Genomic DNA, 23,529 nt, shown 5'->3' on the forward strand with positions numbered 1-23,529 from the left:
TGTTCTGACATAAACAACACACAGTGGGTCCTCCCTCTGCAACAATTATCCCAGGACACGGCTGACTTCTGCCTTTCCCACAAAGACATAAATCCTTGAGGGCAGGGACAATTTCTTATTCATAAATCTTTCTTTAGGACGTGGCAAAGCACATAAAATTCACTAAGCACTCAAGAATTTTTAATGGACAAACAAGTTAAGCCAACATTTCTGCTCTTTGAATGTGTTTCTCTTTTGAAAACACACTGGCGGGAAGTTCCCAACACTCGGAGGATCTTACTTTATTGGCGCAGTAGCTCCTTCTGGCCCCCCGAGCTCAGCGAGCGGAACAAGATCCCACTTGAAGTGCAGCCCCCAGTTGAATCCTCCCCGCACCACAGGGGACGAGCTGTAGGCGAGTGTGTCAGCACTGATGATGTCGATCACCGGGCACACCACCATCTGCCCGTCCTCCTGGATGGCGGCCAGCAGGGGCTGCAGCCACATCACGTTTACTTCACAGTGGCTGTCCAGGAACACCAGGACCTCTCCTGAGGAGGCAAACAACAGAGCCCCGAGAGCACCACAGCACTGGATTTAGGTCCGGCCGCCAGTTCGATCGGATGATGCATTTACAGGGTGTGAACGTAACTGCCATCCTTTCAGCCCAAACAATTAAACCATTACTTCACTGCCAATCACAAACAGGGGGAGTCTTCTGGCCAGGAATTCTGCCTGGAGTGCACTGCTATGATTGAATATCAAATACAAACAATATGCACAACTCTTTAAAAAATTTACAGACAATCCATATCCTCCCCAATAAACAGATTCCAAGTCTCACAGAACAAGTCAGTCCTTTGGACAGCCAGGTGCAGAGTGCGGTGCAACGAAAGCGGCCAGCTGTGTGTAGATACTTCTATTGCAATTATCGTAATGGAAATGTTTATAAATTGAGTATCTATCTCCCTGCCTTAGTAAACAGAGAACACAGCTCATCTTCACTGGTGACTCAGAACATGGCCTCATTTATCAATTACTGCTACGATGCAGGGATCCCCAGGAGGCAGAGAAGGCGGACACCTCTCATCAGCCACACAGCCCCACCCCGACCCCAGATTCACCACCTGACTGCCCCGCGCTCAGTTCTGTTCTCCCATTTCCCACCTTTCCTAATTACCCCAGTCGTGCTGGCCACAGTGGCTCTCACCAGCCATGGGATACACTTTTCTTCTAGCTAGTAAAAAGATAAAAATCATAAAGACTTTATCACGCATTTTTAATTCCTCTTGATAAATGTGAGCAGGAATGAGGGACTGACAACAATGGCTACTCTGAACAACTGAGAAACTTAGAATCTCATCATCAGGTAACATTATTATTCTAAAGGTTTAGCCATAAAATAAACTGACAGATTTTACATGAATTGCTTGAAGCACCGGATGCATCCTATTTCAACAGCAGAAATATCTCAGGCAAGAGAGTGACAGTGCCCGAGTCTTGCCTTTCAATATCTGTGAACAGGCCTTGTGAGGATGTAAAGAGTTTACAGCTCACCAGATGTCATTTAATGCAGAAAGGCAAACCATTCGACCTGTACACTACTCAATTCAATCAATGTTCCTTTGAGGAGAAAATGTATTAATAGCTTTTCTTAATTCTAAAAATGTTACTTTTTCAATTAAAGTCAAATTAACTAAGTGAGGTGAAGATTATACACAGTCACTGAACCTCAGACTGATTTCCCAGAAGCTGGCTTACTTTTTTCACAGATTCTGAACTATATCTGAACAAGGACTGAAAGGTCTGAAGAGAAAAACTAAATGACTATTGTTATCTGGAAATAACAGACTCTTAGTAACAACACACTCTACCAGGACAATGTTCTGTGACATCATCTCACCATTCTCCACGAACACTCACAACCTTCTCTTTCTCTCATTCCTTTAGGAAGCCAAGTCAGTAAGTCTTTGACTAGACCTCTAGCGAAGGAAAATCATTAAGTCTGGAATTCAATTTGCATATGACTGCAGACTGGATGGAGGCGAGCTACTTCTCATTTTTTGTTAACTGCTCCTGTTCTGTGCAGGTTTAACAGAATGGAGGGAAGAAGTAAAATTCTAAAAATTAAATCACAACTAACCCAGGAAATGGGACAGTGGGTGGTGACAGCAAGCGGTGCCAACCACCTTGTACCCCAGTGACTGGTTATCTTGAGGAGGGCGGTGTACAGGAAGGTAGGAGAGTCTGTCTCTACTAGGGAACGCCCCTCAAAGTTCTGGGATTCTCAGATTTGCTTCATGACTTTCTGTTTTTTTGCCACACCCAGGCACTACCTATAATACTAGATACCTAATATTTTCAAGCAAATTCATTTATTTTAAGTTAAATGCATTTTAAGGAAATTTTTAAAATCAAGATCATAAATGAAAATCAGGATCACCGACCTTCCATAGAGGTAACCATAAAAAGAAACACATCTGAACTGATACAATGTAACTGAGTAAAAACCAGATATATTTCCTGCAGAAGAGTCTAAATTGGATACTTGTTCTTTCTTTTTCAAAGGGAAGACTGTGTGTTGGCAAGGTTTTAAAAAGACACTAGTACTAATGGATACTTTGTCCTAGATGAAATCGGAAGGATTAAGAGGAAATTTTAAAATACTTTTATAGTCACGGATGTTAATTTATAATATTATGTCCATCTACCCAACTAAAACCATGATGCATATCACCAGTGGTATGCATTCATACATTAAGAAATGTTGGGAGAATTCAAATCAAACAGTTTGGGTACATATATTTTAAATTTTGCATTAAAAAAACCACAAAAATTCAGTTATATTATGGTTTGGACTCTTCTCCTCATATAAGTGAACAAGATAAAAACCCATTTAAGAGGCAGCAGTTCACACTATCAGGGACCACTATGAAAACAGACCAGTGAGGACTCAAGAGTTTGCCTCCCTGGAGCCTGCACTTTGGGACAACAGGGTCGGAGTTATGAAAAGTCCTTTCCCAAACTGAACAAGCTTCATGTCTCTTGCTGGGAACGCCCACTTAAGACACTACTTTTCACAGACCTCTGCAGAAATCAGGAATGGCTCCAAGGACAGAGCCCTCATCACTCAACACCCACCAAGAAAAATCAATGGGCGTTCTACCTGTTGCGTGGGCTGCTCCGATCATTCTTCCTCGAATCAATCCCTCACGCTTGGTATTTCTTATTATTTTAATTTTCCCAGGGATGTATTTTTGGATGTATTCATCTAGTTCTCCTTTCAAATCATCTGAAAATAAAGAGTCCCATAACTGTTCAAACCACATGAGACTTAAGCACAGACATTTTACAGACATTCTCAAGTTGTATCTGGTACTTGCAACAACAAACTATCAAGTAAATATTAGAATCTTCTGCTTTATTTTAAAAGAAGATCATAGCTTATCCTGGAAAGAGGGAAAAGGAAGAAAATTAGGGGTAAGAGCTGAAACAGCAGCCTAGAAGAACAGTTACCTCAGTTATAGACTTACTTGTATTTCCACAGCAACTAGCACAACGCTTTGCCTGAACAATGTTTGAAATGAGTATCCTGAGTGAGTCAATGTCCAGCTGACTGCACATAAACCAGATTTAAAACAAAGAAAATGACAAGACGTTTACATAAGTCTTACTCCATTTCAGAATAGCTGAAACAACTATGCTCCTACTAAGAATTATGTAATAGCAGCAGTAAATGTGACCTTTTATTAATTTAGCACCTTCCAAAGACACTAAGTATTTTTTTATAAATTCTAGCTCATTTCCCTTTAAATTTCTTAAGAACTTCAAAGATCATGTAAGATAATAACAGTTCTTTCCATAGTTAGTATATAAACCATTGTAAATGATCATGAATTTCCCCTTTTAGATAAAATACCCACAAAGTAAAAAACAAAATACAGGTTGACTTTAAAAAAATTAACACCATAAATTCTCTTCTTCTTCTTCTTCTTTTTTAATGGAAGTGCTGGGGACTGAACCCAGGACCTGGTGCATGCTATGCGTGCGCCCCAGCACTTGAGCTATACCCTCACCACTTCAACACCATAAATTCTAGAATTTAGTATTTAGTCAATCTTCTAATTGGTACAGACTCAAATTCATTTTTTTAATCATTCATTTTTAAAATTAAATTTTGTTTTCTATTTCTCCTGTGAGTTCCAATACCCACCAAGGTATGAGAACTTCCTGTGCACATTTCCTGACTACGTGTATGTAAGTATACTGGCATACCAGTTCTGCTGCTGGTATTAGAGATGCTCAATAAATACCTGAGCTGTGAAAACTATGTGACTGACATACAGTTATCAGTGTGTCCCTGCAGCTGATTGTGCTGAAAAGAGAGGCAGGCTTGAGTTACGTGGACCAAGGGTCTAATGTCAACTCTACCGCTTCACAGGTGTGGAATCTGGAGCAAATCACGTAGTATTTCCTCCTCTGTAAAATGGTGACACGACCTGTCTCACGAGATAGAGGAGAGCTGCATGAGTAGTGCAAATAAAAAAGCCCTCTATCCTGTTGTGTGTACACTGAATCATTCTTAGAAAGAGTCTACACTGAATTAAAGAAAGGTGTATCAAGTATGTATTTAATCATAAAATACTGGCCTTCAGAGATCAGCTAAGAGCTTTCAGAAGGCAATCCACTTTTATCTGGGAATAGTGGGTGTAACAGACTTACTAGATAAACCTAAGCCGAAGAATCACATCAAGTGAAAAAAAGTCAGTCCTTAAAGGTCACATGTGCATGATTCTGTTTATGTAACATTCTTGAAATGACAAAATCATAGACACAGAAACAAAATCATAGAGATTAGGGTAGCCAGGTATTAGAGATGGGGGAAGGAGGTGGGTATGAATATAAAGTGGTAGCACGTGGGAGATCATTAGGGTAACAGAGGAGTCCAGCCTGTATCTTGATTGCAGTGGTGGTTACAGAAATCTACTCATGGAATAAAAGGACAAAGCACTGTACATGTAACACATTGTACCAATGTTAAATTCTTGGTTTTGAAGATGTAACCAAGAGGGGAAACTGGGTGAAAAAGTACACAGGAACTCCTTGTAACTTACTGTCAATCTATAGTTGTTTCAAAATAAAACAATTTTTTTTTAAAAGGTAAGCCAAGGAAAAAATTTCAAGGACCAAATCTGAGTAGCAGTTTGTAAACAGATTACAAAGATAAGGCAATTTTCTTCAAAATAACCCTATAATCAGGCATTTAATTGTGGTTAGCCCTGTTGCAACTGCACGCAGGAGGGTCCTCCTAACCATTATGTACTGAATGGTCAGCTCTGCTGATGTGCTCAACACTCTACAACACTCCTTACCGAAGTCACTGTCATCGTCCACGAGGATAACTTCGTGAAGAAGCCGGGCTGGTGTGCGGTCGAGGACGCTGTGCACCGTCCGGAGCAAGGCAGACAGGGCTTCATTGTAGAAACAAATAACAACACTAGCGACTGGCAGATCCGTCGGGTAAGACTTGTCTTTACATCTGTGAAGACAAATATGGGGACATTCTGACATTTTAAAAGCCCAAGTGTTTTGGGTTATTCTTCACTAAATATTAACTGCCCCCTTGTGCAGACTTTCTTACATTTTACCAACGTTTAAAAAAGCATTTAAGAGACCAGTGTGGTTTCTTATTCAAGAGTTTTACATTTATTAATTTCTCCTTCCAATACCTACTACTCCGCTTATTGTTTAAGTCAACTTTTTAAAAGCTTGCATTTTTTTCTTTTTTGGTACAGAGGTTACATAAAAGTGTGTCCACTGAAATCTCTACAGTTTTTAATGCAGCACTCATAAGCTGATGTTCAGTTTCTTCTCCTTGATGAGGCTTCAAAAGGAAGTAACAGAAGTATGAAATTTGGTATTTGAAAATTTTATTTTTTGCCCAATAACAGAAAAAGACATTAAGTAAACTATGACACGTATCAGGATAATGGAAGAGCCTCCATGTAAGCAACTTTTGATAAAAAGGGGTAAGTGGCTTTAAGCCATCACAATAAAAAACCACTGATTAAAGAATCAAATCTGGAATTCGCGCCCTTTTGCCCAGCACACCAAGCCTTCCAAGGTCTGGGACCCGCCCACCTTCAGCCTCCTGCCATTCTTCCACCACAGCCCAAGTGAAGTGTCTCAGTCCCTTTGACAAACAATGTAACTTTATGCCTCAATCTGTTCCCTACGTGGGGAAATCCTCCCTGATCACTCTGGTCTGGAGGCCCCATTTCCTCAGTTCCCACCGCAGCCCTCACTCTTGTGGTACTGCATTCACTCATCTTCTTATCTACCGCCCCTGCCAGACTCCAAGCCCTGTGAACCAGGGACTGTGTCTTACTCTGGTCATTCCCTGGGCCTAACGGAGTGTCCAGCAAACAAGGAATGAACAGCTGATTGACCAGAGGAATGAAAGCCTCTGAAGAAACAAAAGCAACGAAAACAGAAAAGTGAGATAAATAGAATTCTTCACTGATTTTAATTTCTTTCTGTCATGAATCCAATAATAAACGTTTATTTATGCACGGAGGGTTATTTAATCACATGCAGTTAGCACCTCCATCCATTTCCCCCACATGATTTTAAATTTCAAAAGAAATACAGCAAGCTCTGGAATTTTGTTAGTACATTCTCAGACCACATGGCTTCAAACCTAAGAGTAAAAATCTGCCTTAAGTTTTCTAGTACGCTGAATAATGAAGCCTAATTGCAAAATATTAACGCCATCCCCATGACTAATTACACTGGCACTAAAAGTACTGTTATTAAAATGATGAGCAGAAACTAATAAGGAACATACGCTGCATTCCTTGTATCCGGCACGTCTCTATGGTAGCCCAAGCGGTTACTAATAAGCATATTGAAGGCATGTTTCTGATACCCCAAGTCTCTCAACTCCTGATCACGTTCATTAAAAATCATACCTGCAAAAGAGTGTAGTTACAGTCAGTGCATTAAAACTGGAAAGGAATGCTGCAATTACTGTTATTATATTACTATCTTAAAAAACATCTTGGCTCACGAAGGCATCTCTCGTCTGTGGGGCCTGCTGTTGTCTGTGACAGTGCACCCTAACAAACCCCTTTCTATTCCCATAATTTACCTCTGGTAAATTCTTTTACCAAACCCACATCACTATGTCCCCATACGGGCTGCGCCACCGTGGCCCACAACATTTGGTGGCCCATACGTGGCTAGGACTCCAGGGGAGCCCTTTGGGCTTCTATGGAAGTCTCCTGGCTTGACTGGACGCTCCATTCTGGACACCAGAATCATCAGGGCAGGCTTCCCTCTTCTGCTTTCCTTTCCTCTCTCAGACCTTCCTGCCGCTCCCTAGCGTTCGGAAATTCCCTGAAGTCTTGCCCAGGATTGAGGAACCTTGGCTGGGCTACTCTCAGAGGGCCCTGAAACTCAATCTGACTGATGCAAATGACCCCAGCCCATAGTGGTGAATGCACATGAGAAAGGTGTCTGTTCTTTCCCAAATACTCTTCTCTCCATCTCCTCCTTCCTCCATCTCTCCCTTCTTCTGGCCCTGGCCCAACCACGTGGTGCCCCTCTGTGCCTTCTCTATGCTCTTTGCGGAGCACGCCTCCAGACTGGCCGTGCCTCCTGCCTTCCATCACCGCACCAGGTAGAAGTCGCCAGTGGAAGAGTCCCCCACTTTTTCCCTTTTTGGCCTCTTGTGCCAGCTTTTTAGCCCTTGCGCCTGCTGGCTTCTCCTTCCCTAGGGGACACCCAAAGTGTTAGAGCAGGCAGATAGCTAGATATGAGCAGAGAAAGGGGGATACAGACCAAATGGCAGGGATTAGGCAGAAAGGAGGGGCACAGGCCAAATGCAGGAAACCACACATCATGTGAGCAGGAGGGATCCTTGGGCAGAGAAAGAAAAGCTGGAATCTTTGGGCTGATAAGGGACCACATCTTTCGGCTTGGAGACCAACAAAGAAAGGTCAGAAAAGGCAGGAATTTCCAGTGTCCGAATGTAACCTTTTACTCATTATGCCCTCATTTCAATAAAATTAGCCTTGCAGATCAGAAGTACCCATCATGCCCCGACGCCATGACACTTCCGATCCAGACTAAATAAGGACAAAAATCCCTCCTACCTTTGGGAAGGTGGAGTTGGGATGAAAATCAGGGAATACGACCCTAAACCCTTCCCTCCCCAATGAATATTCCGCCCATTCATTTTTACACCCTAAGTAACCAACTTGCCAAAGAAACTCAGGGCAGCTGCTCACCTGAGCCTGCCCGCTCTCCCCTAAGAGTGTACTATCCATCCTTTAATAAAATCCTCAGCTTTACCTTTTTAACCTCTAAGTCTTGTCTCTGAATTCTTTCTGGGACGGGACAAGAACCTGGAACACCAGTTGCACCTATCGGCGACAAAAGTAAGAGGATGCCGGGGGTTTAGACTTTCTCTTTCTGGGCAATACTCCAGAGCAGAGTCTGCGCTGATTTCCTTCCCTTTGCTTCTTCTATTCCTTGGGGCTCACCTTTGGGTTGCATTTTAAAACACTGGGTTAAGTTTAATTCCCAGACGTTAAAGAAAAGCAGCTTATCTTTTTCTGTAATGTTGCCTGGCCCTAATACCAACTTCCATATCAGGAGACCTGGCCCCTTCATGGGACTCTGAGCTATAATCACCATCTTCCAGCTTGATTCTTTCTGTCGCAAATTGGGCAAATGGTCTGAGGTCTCTTATGTCCAAGGCTTTACGGCTCTCTCTCAAAACTCAGATCTGGTTCTAGAAGGGACTGTCTGATGAGAATTCATACTGGTCAGTCTGTGGCGGCCATGCATGTATGTGTTTTGTACATTGTGTTCTGTCTTGTGAAATGGCAAATTCTGGTTCTGTTCCACCACAGAGACCTCTTGGGCAAATTCTGTCTGACTGGAAAGATTTTAGTTACTAGCCTATGACTAAGAAAAAAATGGTATTAAAACAATATTTAGACACCAGAAAAAACTGGTGTAGGGAAAACTCAAAAACTGGTTCTTTTTGCATATGCAATTAGAAAAAACTAGATACTTTTTCAAAATTCTGACCCTGAGAGAAAATCTCCTAGGAGAGAAGAGATAAGAAAAGAGACAAACAGGCAAGCCAGATATGTGGCCACCACCATTGCTCATTGTGACAGGACCAGAGGCGTGGCTCCAGAAATAATCCAAAACCCACCAAACCTTTTACCACTCCCAAAACCTCCCCTACTTATCTTAAGAGACTTGTAAGTATCTTAAAAAAAAAAAACCAAACAAACAAAAAAACCTTCCTGATCCTGAAGGAAAAGTCATTCTAGGAGGAACTTGCCTTTGAGATGCAAATATTCTACCTGGTCTTCTCCAGGAACCCTTATCTCACCATCTTCTTAAAATGCAAATTTTGAGAAAGAGGGCAAGGCACAGCTAACAAGAAGCTGTCCTGCCCTTGGGGATTTTTACAAGGTTTAATTAAATTATTACAAACCACTCTAAGTTAGTTTCTAAAGCTCAGTAATCTAAATGTATTTCATGATCCTGTACAGAGTTAAGTTAATCCCACTGTTAGGTTTATGGTCAACTCCCTCTACCTAGTACTTCTGAGTTACTTTCTCCACTCTAAGGGTCTGTTCAGGCCCCTACTGATAATACTAGCTGGGAGTCCCTCACCAGGTCAATTATTACCTGCTCTAATTTTGACCATAAGTATGAATTTTCTTCTAAAGTAACCAGATATACAGTTCTACAGGAGATTTGTGATATAATGGTGTAACTCTAGATATGGGAAGAAGCAACAAGAGGGATATTTTCCTGGGAACAGGCCAGTAAGACAGGTGGTCTGCTGTTAATAAGGCCTAGTCCAGTAACAGCACATTGAGTGGTCTATCAATGAAATCCTCGCCTGACCTAGGAATGAGCACTCCTAGCACCATGGGTCAAAATGGTCATGAAATGCCTCCCAAGCCATGGTCGCCAATTTATGACCATGAGGACACCTTTCATCTGCCTCTACGAGGATTAAGTTGCAAGCCACTGAAGTGGCACCCTACTGAGCTCAGGGCGGAGATCAGGAATGAGGCACTCTGCTCTGGGGAAACTAGCAAAACAGGCCTTCAGACAGTCATATATTTTCAGGAGATTCTATGAGCTCAAATCCTAGCATCTCCTCATATCTAGAAAAGCACTAAGATCATTAATGGTGACATCTACTTTGGCCATTAAGGAAAGCTGTCTTACAAAACCACATGGCTCTTAACATCCCACCCAAGGTGCCCGTTCACAGTAATACAGACTGAGTGCTGTACTTTTATCCCCAGTGAGTCAGGTATGTCAATGCTTACAGGAAAGTAGTCACTGAACAGGTCTCTGACATTTTCTCCAATGCCTTTTCCTAGATCTATGAAGGCATAAGGTCCTTTTAAGACATTCTCAAATTTTTTGTTTTTACTGGGTTTAGCTATTTATCTTGGTATCCGCCTACTTTTGTGTTATATTCCTCTCTTACAAAAACAATTGTCTCTGAGCTCCAAGATCTGTGATCTTAGGAACAAATACACACCACCTACCAAGACTGCTGCCACAAACCAAGCCAACATCCCCGTGATGCAGCCCTTGGACACTGCCAGGGTCTCCTTCCACTCCCACCTCTAAGGCTGCAGGGATGTCTGGGCCCCATAACCCTGGACAAATTAGCACGCAGGCAGGAAGTAGATATGGAAGAGACCTTCGCCCCTGTCCCAAAGACTTGTCACTGCCAATCTGTCAGGGGGAATGTTGGACCAACTGACATCCTTCAAAGTCCAATGACCCCCATTTCTGGGCTCTCAAATAAAGTACATTCTTTACTGGGCGTGTTTCCCCTAACAAACTGATAGCCCCAGGTAATGTCTACCTTATCAGAGTCAAATCCCATCGCCCTTTGCAGACCCTAAACTTGTCACCTACAAACAATCAGAGATTTGTGCACAAGCCAATCAGGAACCTAGTGGCCCGAACTTATAAAACACCCCAACAGCCGGCCCCTGCAACAGCAGGCCCTCAGTGCTCATGCAGGTACCTCTCGCCTATGTGGCCAGATGTTGTCTGTAGCAGTGTGCCCTAATAAACTCCTTTCTGTTTCCATTAAAAAAAAAAATCTTGACTTTTAACTTCTTATAACCAATTAGCCATGTTTCTCAAATCTAGTTTGTCAAAAAAAAGTAAACTGAGGTTAAAGTCAAATTTTTATCAGTCTAGCTCAAAAAGCAAGTGTGCCTTAGCCATAAATGACACCTGCTCACTAGCCATAATCTTAAGAATATTTTCAGGAGAAAAATTTAACTATGATCAAGAAAAAAGAGACAATGATTTTTTTCCACGAAAGCAATAGATTATAGAACACATATGAACAATAGGCCCCAATTAAAGGCAAGGTTTTTTGCTTTGTTTTTACTGAAGTATATAGTTGGTTTACAATGTTGTGTTGATTTCTGGTGTACAGCATAGTGATTCAGTTACATATATATATTCCTTTTCATATTCTTTTTCAATAGGCCATTACAAGGTATTGAATATAGTTCTCTGTGCTATACAGTAGGACCTTGCTATTTATAAAGGCAGGTTTTTATATAAACTCCTCCCCTAAAAAATTAGAATATTGGTAAACCTTTCTATAAAAAGTCTCTTGTTCCAGACTTTAATCAGCTTCAGTCAAGAAAGTCTTCCACAGAGCTAATCAAAATCACTGTAATTTAACATCCTTGCTCTAGTATCATCAGAAACCTCACCTTTATCTAGAACAGTAAAATCTCCTTTTGCTCTCTCTTTCCCGTACTAGAACTTTATAGCCTCTCCTCACAGAATGACTCCCTTGTAACAGCATTTCCCAAAGTCATGGAAAACTAATTCCACTGGACATTAACAGATGTCAAAAAGAAAAAAAAAGATTTCATGGTCAAACAATTCACAGGAACACTGGCTTTTAAAAGTCGAGTAGGGTTTTTTAAATGATAGGGTAACTCCGACCCTTTAATAATGCTGGGGTGTGAGGGGATGGGATACAGAATACAGTGTCTCCCCAGTTTATTATTTGATTTATTCCTATGATTTCTTCTAAGGGTTTTAGGGTTTTAGCTCTTACATATAGGTCTTTGATCCATTCTGAGTTAATTTTAATATATGATATGAGGGAAGGGTTCAACTTCATTTCTCTGCATGTGGGTATCCAGCTATCCCAACACCATTTGTTGAAAAGACCATTCTTTCCACATTAACTGCTCTTGGCCCCCTTTACAAAAATCAAATGACCACAAACGTTACTTGCCCATAGATGTTACCTGACCACAGATGTCACAGGTTTATTTTTGGACTCTCAGACTATCCTCTGATCTGCATACCTGTTCTTATGCCAGTACCACATTGTTTTGAATACTGCAGATCCATAGGAAGTTCTGAAATAAAAGTCCTCCAACTCTGCTATTTTTCAAGTTTGTTTAGGCAATTCAGAGCCCCTTGGAACTCCGTATTAATTTTAGAATTAGCTTTTCCATCTTTTCAACAAAGGCCACTGGGATTCTGATAAGGTTTACATTCAATCCATGGATTGCTTTGGGTGTCACTGACATCTTAATAGTATTTAGCATTCCAATCCATGAACCTAGGACATATTTTTCATTTATTTAAGTCTACTTTTATTTCTTTCAATAGTGTTTTATAGTTTTCACAGTGTCCAAATCTGACACCTCCTTGGCTAAATTTATTCCTATGTATTTTATTCTTTCTGATGCCACTGTAAATGGAATTGTTCTTCCAATTTTATTTTCAAACTGTTCACTGTTAGTGTACAGAAAGACAACTGGTTTTTGTGTTGATTCCCTGCAACTTTGATGAATTAATTTATTAGCTATAATCATTTTTTGCATATTCTTTAGGATCTTTTTATAAAGAATTTAGTTTTTCTGTTGGCCATTAATGTTTGGCACTTCAAATACCTATAATTCTCTTAAGGCTTCTTTCAAAGGCAAACACAAAGTCCATTCAAAATGGTAAACCCAATGTTACTTCTTTATAAAAGTTTTATCAAAATAATTGGACAAAAATCTAGAAATTTTGCCATTAATGTTTCTTAAAATGTCCAAATGGCTGTTTGAAAAATATTAGATGGTATTTTTTTTACAAAAACTAAAGGAAGTACTAGCTCTCATTTCCTCATATAATTATAAGTACTTTTGACCTCATGTATTAGAAAATGATTAAGTCCTAGAAATTGATTTTATTTCTTTGAAACTATGATGAAATGAAAAAAAAATCTGTTTTAACATTTCCTTTATAGTCTGTGGATCTTTCAATCTCTCAAAATCTCTTACTATAGGCTTTTACTCCTAAATTACTTACTACTTGATATTTCAATGAGGATCAAATTTTTTTTAAGTTTTAAAGATAACCAACATGGCTCATTTACCTCTTAAAATTGCTGAAATCAGGACTCTACAACTATAGCATTTGAAGATTCTTGCTTTGAAATTCAACAAAATACAATTTTTGAAGAATAAATGTTTCTGTTTTATAAACCATATTTAATACATATAGTCCAGCACCTTAATAATTCTTATAAGTAGAAACCTTATTAGATATAAGTAATCTCAACTTATTTCTAAACCCAATAATTTGTGTTCTGTTTTAATTAACTCTGCCTTTCAGAATATATTAAATATAGTCATCTTTCAACCATTCTTTCCCTTATTAAATAATACTAGCAATTAAAATCTTCCCCCATAGGTTCCATTTTTTTTTCCAGCCACTTAATTTTTCATTATTTTTTTTTCTATTCTGGACCTTATGAGTTTCTCCCAAGTCTTCATAAAATATTGAAGTCAGAACTGGACAAAATAGAATACAACTCCCAACTGAGTCTGCAAAAATCAGAGGACCACAGCTAGCCCATGAACAAAATAAATTGGTGTGGGAAAAAAGTCACATTTTTAATCCTCCGAGCAATACATGATTTAAAAAACAATTAAACTTAAGCTTCCAATGATTAAATACTTTGAAATGCTGCTAGCAAAAATCAAATACACTTACCCAATTCAGAAGAGAATTTCATGTTGCCTTTTTCTGGATCTTCAATATGATTATCTACCACATCATCAATTTTGTTTGCTTTGAATTGTGATTCTAATACTTGACTTGGACTTCGAGTGAAACGGGGATAAAATTTTTTGGGGAATGGCCCGTGGGGCCCAGACCCCTTGATGGGCACATTCTTAAGTGGCTGAGTCACTTCACTGAAGTTGAAATAAACAAAAAGCAAAACTGTCCAGGTTGCAGACGTAAAAAGGCATCCATAACAGAAATACCGAACTGTGACACTTCCCATTATAGACCTAGCATAGCTGAAGGGCCATTTTCAGTTTCCTAAAAGAGAAGGACAGATATGTTAGACACTTCAATACACTTATAAATCAACTACCAAGTTTGTATTCACTGTTGTCCACACCATCAAGTAGCACTTTAAACTATTTACTTAGGACCCCTGTGCATACCGTTAACCAAGAGTCAAGCATAAGAAGATACATGGATAGCACTGAATGAAAAAAATAAAAGGATTCAACGGTTAAAACCACAGGCTAATGTGTTAGTGTTCAGAAAACAAAACGGCAGCAAAATAGCTGACTTATTCATTTGCTCATGTTAATGGATACTTCACCTCTGTTCTGGATTGTTTTCAGTTTGATAATTTTTTTAGGTTCTAACTTTTCTTGATGAAAATACAAGTACCACACATGTCATGACAGTACCTCTAAGGTTCCATCTAACTGTAAAACTACAAGACTGTATCTTTTAATCCAAGGATATTAAAATTTGTTATTAAAAACCAGCAACCTGAAAAAACAATTTTACTTTCCAAAGATTAAACTTGCCTTACTACCCACTCTAGATTCAAGAGTTACATTTCAAATTTAAACTGAAAGAGTTCAAATAATCCTATGTTCCCTCTCCTTATGTCTTATAAACAATATGGGATTGAACAGCATTTTTTCCATAAGCTTTCTGGTAATATCTAGTTTTCATGGAGGCCTCTCACAACTTCCAGAGGAATTATTTGTAAAGAGCCCAAAGCACATCTGAAATACTTCACTGAACATTAGGGCAGAGAAACCTTATTTAAGTAATGTACACAAAGAAGAAATCTACAAAGCAATACTACTTACACACTACTTCTTTATTTCTACAGTATGAAATAATATAAAAACTATTATCATGCTCCCCAAATCAGGACAAAGCAAATCAGCATCAGTAGGCTCCAACATTTAGCTGTTTTGTACAATGTTACGCCATATGCCCAGAAGACAGTAAACAGCTCAATTTCCTAACTATCTGCCAACCAAGAACTGTTAGTTATTTCACTACATGTCAATTCAAAAGCTTAAAAAACAAAGGAAAACAACCACCCAAACAAACAAAACTCCCAATACTGTAATACCAAAGGAAATGACTACAGCACAAAAGGCAAGTCAGTACCAATGACAACGTGGTCATGTCAGCTGTCAGCACTTTTTAAATTAAAGACATGCACAGAGAAACAACCACTTTATTTAGAAGCGGAAGAAAATGTTCTCTAAGCAAGGTGAATGGAGCCATCAGGACAAATGAAAAGACAAAAAAGGTGCAAATTTGCAACCCTGCAACAAAAATGTTGAGAATAGGGTAGAAACATTTAGGTGAAACATTAGGTTTCAACTAAAACAATCACTGTAACTTCCTAAAACATTTGCTTAGGCATAGGTAAAAAGCAAGCAACAAATATCATCAAAAATTAAAGGACTAATTCCTCAAAAGGCCATGAAACTCTGAAGTTCAAGACTAACTGCACAGGCTGCTCTGATTCCATAAAGAACTGTGCATCCAAGGAGCCAATCCTTTCTTCAACTGTATAAGGAGATTTATATTTAGATTGTTTTCCTCAAGCCACTCCAGGCCTTCCCACTTACACCTTAGCCTCCTGGACCCTGAACCCAGAAGGGAGCCACGCAAAAGCGGCCAAGAGGGAAAGCCAGCTAATCCCTTCTCCAAACACAAGGAGCCAGAGGGCACCAATCAAGGCCTGTTACGTCAAGCAGCTCTAGACAATGGGAGACACTCTGACATGTGGTCTGCATCCTTTTCTTTATCCCAAATCCCACCAGCATGTTGGGCGATGTCGAGAATCCTTCAAAACCACAGCTCAAAATGCCTTGATTCGTAACCTTCCCCTACATTCTACCTAAGTGACCCTGCCCCACCCTTGATCTCATCATCATCCAGAACAGATCAATGAATCTCTTAAACATTAAATTAGAAACTCACTCTGACAGAATCTTAACTCCCCAGCTGTGCTGTTCTTACCTATACTAGCAGCCATCCCTTGGCATAAAGCAGTAAGCGCTGCAAATATCTGAGGAAGAGCTACCCATGAGGGCAGAGCAAAAGCAAGTCTTCAAGAAGTGTGCCTAGTGGGGTCAGAGTTTGCATCCTATAGACCACATGCTTTGACCACAAGGCAACTAAGTTTAAAAACTAATCAATGACAAAAAGGTAACTAGCAAACTTCGAAAATGTCTAAATGAAAATTAGAAACTATCTAGAACAAAACAGTAAAAATACTATTCTTCATAATCTGTGGGATACAGCAAAAGCCAAATTTATAGCCTGGGATGCTAATGTTGGAAAATACAGACCACAAAACAATGAATTTTGAAAAATAGAACAGGCCCAACAAAAATAAAAGGAAACAAAAGAAGTTATATAAGGAATTCACAGAAAATGAAAAGGAAACTAGGTAACAAAGCCAAAAATTGATTGTTTAAAAGATCAATAAAATTAACAAAGCACTGGCAAGACTAATCAAGAAAATAGAGAGAAAGCAGAAAAAGTAACATAGAAAATGAAAGAGGGCATAAATACAGATGTAGATTAAAAATAAAAGTACTGTTCATAAATTCTGGTGAAATGGATAAATTCTTCGAAAAGTATAAACGCACAACAGACTGGAAAATCAGGAAATCTGGATGGCTGTAATAGTTCTTTTGAGTATGAAACCATTGCAGAAACACTGCTAGACTAAAAAGAGAGTTCTAGCAAACATGTGGAGCAGATGAATACAGTCTTATGTAACAACCTCCAAAGAACAGGAAAAGAGGAAAAGTTCTCTACTCACTTTCTGAGGCTATTATTCTGGTAACAAAACAAGGACAGTATAAGAAAGGACATTAAACACAATTTCAGATTACAAAAATCTTAAAGAAAACATTAAAACTGGAATCAATAACATTCTAAAAAATGAATACATTTTTTACAAGGCTGGCTCAATATTTGAAAACCTATTATCATTATCTACTACCTTAAAAAATGAAGGGAAAAATGCACATAATTTGGTCAGTTGAGTTTGTAGAGATTACTAAACTTCAACACTCAATTCTTAGCAAACTAGGAATTAGGAAATCCTTAACCTGACCAAGAACACCTCCAAATACCTTACAGCAAAAATGATACTCAATGGTGAAATGATGACAATCATTTTCTTTAAAAATAGAAACAAGATAAGGATGCCCACATCACCACCATAAATATAATATTGACAGCAGCAGTGCCAAACTACAGGAAACTCTAGAATGCTTATTAAAAATATAGATTCCTGGGGCTCTGTGCCAAATATGGTAAACCAGAATTTGCAGAGGTAATGTTAAGGAATCTATAGCTTTTAATAAGCTTCCTAGTTAGCTAGGATGCATGACCAGATTTGGGAACCAAACAACAGTGTAACAAAAAGACAAGATTAAATTCTAATCCCATTTTGTCATACTTGTTATGCAACTTTAGAAAAATTACCAAATTTTCTTATTCTCATTTTCATCAACCAGATTCCAAGTTAACAACTCTCTATTTTACTGGATACTTGGAATTAAATGAAGTATGAAGAATTATAAGAGATAATATATGTCATCAGGTACAACAATTAACAAACACTATGATTCACACTAGACCAAGATAATCTCCATAAAAACTGTGACTACTTTTTCTTGTTTCTTTGTTCACTATATTCCCTTCACCTAGCACAATAAATGGCACATAGAAGATGTGCGAAAATATCTACAGAATGAAAGAATAGAGTATAAATTCAATGAATGTTAACTTTTTCCTCTTTCTCATTAGGTCTAAATTTAAAATATGATATGGAAAGGTATTTGTGATCATTTGTTTCCTATAATGACCTACAAGCCCCTATCTGATGGTCTGACTGTATTTCCCACTACTTCCCTCCTCATTCATTCTATCCTAGACACAGGCCTCCTTCTGGGTCACTAAGTATGTCAATCGCACTCCCACTTAGGGATTATGCATCGGTTCTCCCCTCTGCCTAGAATACTTTTCATCCCAGCTAACTTCACCTCTATTGAATCTTTGCTCAAATATGACCTTCTCAATAAAGCTCTATCTAGACTATTGTATTTAAAACTGCAGCTCAACCACCGAAGACTAGCACTTCCAATCTTCCCTACTCCATGTAATTTACCACTTTTATTACATAATTCCTTATTCATTATGCTTATTATTTATCTATCTCCCCCTGCTAGAATGTAAGCTTCATCAGAGCAGGAGCTTTCTGTCTACCTCCTGAAGTATCCCCTGAGATTATAACAAAACCTGGCACAAAGCAAACATTTAATAAATATTTGTTGAAATTAATGAAAAAATTACTGTAATATGGTTATCAATATGCTTGCAAAATGCTGGGATTTCGAAACAAAGGTATCATTATCCTGTATGAGTCAAGCAACACCTTAATACTATGCATGGAGAGCATGATTACCTTATTTCAACAACAGTATGAAAACTAGGTATTAAAAAACAGCAGGCTCTCATTTTCCAGTTTCATAAATTAACTAAAAGGTCACTGTGATAAAAACAGGAGGCTACTTTCCATTTTGTTTGCTGCATGATTTTAGGCTACCTCTTGGCTGTCAGCACCTAATGGCAAAATGAAAAACGTCTTTCCTAAAAGTCTCACCCATAGGATCTGGCTAACGCTGTCCAGATTCTTCACAGAACACCCCACACTCATCCTCTTCACAACAGCTCAACATCAACAGTCTTTGTTCTGAACCATAAAATGTAGTAATTCTCAACAATCCCATCAGAGAAATATTATTTTTTCAAGCTATATTATGATAATTTTTGGAGAAAAATTTTAATGTAGTGAATCATCATACTAAATTAAAGAACCTATAGAAATGAGAGGAATTTACAAAGTTAGGTCATTTTCTTTTAAATAATTAATCACAAATCTTCAGAAGCAAAAGACTTCAGAAGTCTTTTAGACAGGTCAAAAAGTTAACACCCAACTATAAAGAAGTGGAAACTTAATCAGGTGTCTGTAATACAATAAAATAACAGTTCCTTAACTGCTTAAGGAAAGAAATTAAAACATCCAAACAAAAATCAAAAGCTGAAAATTTAATCTAATCTATGCTAACAAGTAATGAATCCAGCACCTATACAATAAAGGCTTTTTGCTTCGTACTCTTTGCTATCCCTTCTATACACTCATGGCTTCAATTTCCAAGGCTGAAAGCTTTTAAAATGAAGGTCAAAGCAAACATTAAAGGTTAGTTAATAAAGAAAATAGCTAGTGACCAAATGCTTTCAATCATAAACTTGAATAGTTAAGAAAACTAAAACTTCAGCAGTTAGGTATCAAAGTAACACACTTTGCAAAAGTTAAATGAATAAAAGGCTAACCACCTGTGTACATGAATTTTCTGTGAGACTAGAGAGATGGTTTCATGCTTTCCTCTAGTCGTGGTCTGGTAGCTGCTTGGGAACAGGTGCCTTTAGTAAGCTGAGAGTCAGGCTTTAGCCAGGGACGTACCAAAGAAGAACGGGGAAAGGTACGTGCAATATGCTGATTAGAATGACAGACCACAGATTTAAGACAGACAAGGAGAAATGGGAGGATGTGGAAGAATGAGGCAGGATGAAAAAACGTGGATGGGCCAAAGGTGGGGTTCAATGATTGTTGGAGTCATGTTACCGGAGAGTGACCTGGAAAGACTGAATGTTATGGTTGGAAAATCAGATGTCAACACTCAGACTTTGGAGACACAGTTAATGAGAAGGATCCTTCCTAGATACACAGCTGGAGCCATCCCAATGAGCAATTTGCCTGTAGTATAAGCACTGCTACACTTACTGTAAGCAAACCCCCTGAGGACAGGATCACTTCCATCTTTTCAAATCCTATATGTTTAATACAGTATCTAGCGTTAACAAGTAACAAATAATTGTTTGTATAATTTTTTAAAGTGCATTTGTGCTTCAAAAGAAGTTACAGGACATTGTTTAGATTCTGTGCAATGTGAAATCTTAAGAGTGTAATATGTGAGCAGAGCACATCCTGGGAAACAAATGTTTACTGTGAAGGAGGAGAGGAAGAAGACATCTAAACAGTTTAAATGGATAGTTTCATTAGACACTGTCATTATTATTATTATCTTCTTTTTTACTGAATTATAATTGACTTACAATATTATATTAGTTTCAGGTGTACAACATAGTGATTCACTATTTTTATACACTATAAAATGATCACCACAGTAAGACCAGTTACCATCTGTCACCATCTTAAGTTATTACATTACTGACTATATTTTTTTCTTTTTTTTTTCCTGGTTCAAATTAATGGTTTATTTCCACCTGTAACACTAGCGGAGTCCAAAACAGACTGACATACATAGACATAGTTTAAATGTTAACAAAGAAAGATTTGGACTATGTACACAGAGGAAGAGAAGGGGATTTTTCACGTCAATCTTTTCCTATTTTGCAATGCCTGAGTAGTAGAAACTAAACATTTTTTCCCAATTCAATTCAGTATAACTGACTGTATTTTCTATTCTGTATATCACATCCCCATGACTTCTTTTCTAACTGGAAGTTTGTGCCTCTAAATCTCCTTACCTATTTCATGCACCCCCCACCCCATCCCCTCTGGCAACTATCAGTTTGTTTTATGTATCTATGAGAGTCTGTTTCTATTTTGTGTTTGTTTGGTTTTTTAGATGCCACATATAAGTGAGATCTTTCTCTGACTTATTTCACTTAGCATAATACCCTCTAGGTCCATCCATGTTGTCACAAAGAGCAAAATTTCCTTCTTTTTTAAAGGCTGAATACTATTTCATTGTATGTATATAAATATATATGTCACATCTTCTTTATCTATTTAACTATCAGTGGACACATACATTGTGTCCCATATCCTGGCTATTGTAAATAATGCTACAACGAACATACGGGTGCATAAATCTTTCTGAATTGACTTTTTTTGTTTTCTTTGGAAAAATACCCAGGAGCAGATTTGCTGGATTGTATGGTGGTTCTATTTTTAATTTTTTGAGGAATCTCCATAGTGTTTTCCACAGTGGCTGTTCAAAAACCAAGCTTGTTTTTGCTACCATCAGCACCCACTGTTGTTATATCAAAAGTGCTTTGTGGCAAACTACTTAGGTCACAAAGGTCTAAAATCTCAGGAGATCTCAATTTAAATTCCTGCACCATTATCAGATTACAGTGAAGGGAATTTCTAAATAGCACAATAGCTATTGCTAAGAAGACCCATTTTGAGATGCTTTTCATAGTCATCTTCCAGTAACAAAGAACACAGTACATACCCACTACTAAATTATGCTCAAAAAAGTAGTTAAATTATGTAAAGTTCCCTAAGACAATGCCTGTTATACACTGTCACTCTACAGATGGATACTTAAAATCATTCCAGTAATTTTCTAGTCACAAACTATCAAATGTACTAAACAATCCGACATTTTTCTTCTGAAAATCACTAAACAATCCTAAAGAAAAGGCTAACACTGGGAACACAGTAGGAGCTCTATATGCCAAGACAAGGTGCTGGGGATTCATATTTTAAGCTCTGCTATTATGCATAAAAATCAGAAAATCTTTGTTGAGCAGCCTGAGCTGGTGTGCTGAATTAAGAATGCTGAATAAGGAAGCACAACCACCCACACGGGGGCAGCAGGCAGCTCCTCTCAGCAACCCAACTCCCTTTGGAGAAGTGAAACCCACGGGGTTCTGATCCAAGGCGCTGGTTCAACACACCCACGCAAAGGATGGAGTCACAGTATCTACATGGATCCCAGAACTGGGGTTGGGGGCACGGGCACAATGGGCCAGCCTCTGCCCCAGGTCATGAGCAGGAGACATAAAGTCAGATTGGGGTGGCCGTTACTAACTTAATGCATGCTTAACTCTAAGTGGCTATTCTAAAAGATGCCCTGGGAAAAGAAAAGTGGGAACTTATGGAGGGCACCCTAAACTCAAGTCCTTATCCAAATGTCCAGATTCTGGGTGTGAGTTGAATTATCAAAAAGTTATAAAACGCTTAGGCAACAACTCAGAAAAATAGTTACTGTCCTCAAAAGTTGTATTTCTCATCACAATACAGATGAGCCGAAGTTAAAAATTAAAAACCACCTGAAATATTACCTTTATTAATTTTCTGCTGTAAATTCTACCAGTTATTTTTAATCTTTCTACATTAGCTGTAAAATGTTATACCGCTATTAGCAATTATTGAAAAATACATTTAATAGACTCAGGTTAGTGGCATTATGGATAATGTTCTACTTATTTTATTAAAAAGAAATACAAAGAATATGTATTACTTTAGCAATCAGGGTAAAATTCTTCTTACAAAGTTTTCTTAGGAAAAAACTGAAAAATATGAACAAATTTGGAGAGGATTAAATATTTGAAGGTTTCAAATGAAATATATGGTCTTTTAACCTCAAGAACAAAGGAATTTTAGCATACTTAAAGGAAGAAATACTTTAATTCCATTAATTTGTCAAAAGTTTGAGAATAAAATTTAGACGCTAAATCTAAAAGCATGATTTGAAAAACTTTTTCCTCTATGAACCATTATCTAGTCTAAAATTCACATGCCTCTTTAATGTCCATCTTTTCTTTTTTTTTTACTACAGACTAATGAGACAATTCTATTTAACTAAACAAGACAGCTTTCATTTTCCTTCAGTACAAAATAATTCTCATAATATTTAATGAAGTTTAAAACGTCTATCTTTAAATGTTAGGTGTTTTCCTGTTAGTAGATTGCAGCTATTTTCTCATCAGTATATTCTATATTCCAAAGGGTCAAATAGCAAACATTTGTTAGCTTTTTCCATAAAAGAGACACATTCATATTTTAACTGAGCTACAGTCATGTAAGTACAAATACTGATTTACAACAGTGCCCTTCCTACATACCCTGTGAAATTACCAGGTGATGACAACACAAAAATACACATTATTCTCATTCCTTACCTACCCTGCAGACGAGAAGAAAACACTGCCACCAACGTATTTCGTAATTACAAATAAGGAGATTACTGAATCAGGAAAGGTTCAGAGCAAATTCCAGACATCATATGCTCCCTGAGAACAATCCTTTGATATCCCTCTGATACTTACGAATTGACGGAA

At 38.3% G+C, this 23,529-nt stretch overlaps 1 protein-coding gene across 2 annotated transcripts in view; it reads right to left on the reverse strand.

Annotated features, from left to right (window-relative positions):
* The window catches only part of GALNT11 (polypeptide N-acetylgalactosaminyltransferase 11), a 47,785-nt gene that overhangs the window by 12,128 nt on the left and 12,128 nt on the right, over window positions 1-23,529 (reverse strand). Inside the window, exons 2-6 of one of the 2 annotated variants that reach the window (XM_072964125.1) lie at window positions 14,068-14,400; window positions 6,827-6,950; window positions 5,352-5,518; window positions 3,146-3,271; window positions 281-530 (exon numbers count right to left, since the gene is read on the reverse strand). In XM_072964125.1, coding sequence (XP_072820226.1) covers window positions 281-530; window positions 3,146-3,271; window positions 5,352-5,518; window positions 6,827-6,950; window positions 14,068-14,362 — 962 coding nt within the window. In that variant the 5' untranslated portion in view covers window positions 14,363-14,400. The remainder of the gene's footprint in view (window positions 1-280; window positions 531-3,145; window positions 3,272-5,351; window positions 5,519-6,826; window positions 6,951-14,067; window positions 14,401-23,529) is intronic. The other variant, XR_012074132.1, reaches the window with a different exon arrangement.

Source organism: Vicugna pacos, chromosome 7 (genome assembly GCF_048564905.1).
Source record: "Vicugna pacos chromosome 7, VicPac4, whole genome shotgun sequence".
Classification (NCBI taxonomy): Eukaryota; Metazoa; Chordata; class Mammalia; order Artiodactyla; family Camelidae; genus Vicugna; species Vicugna pacos.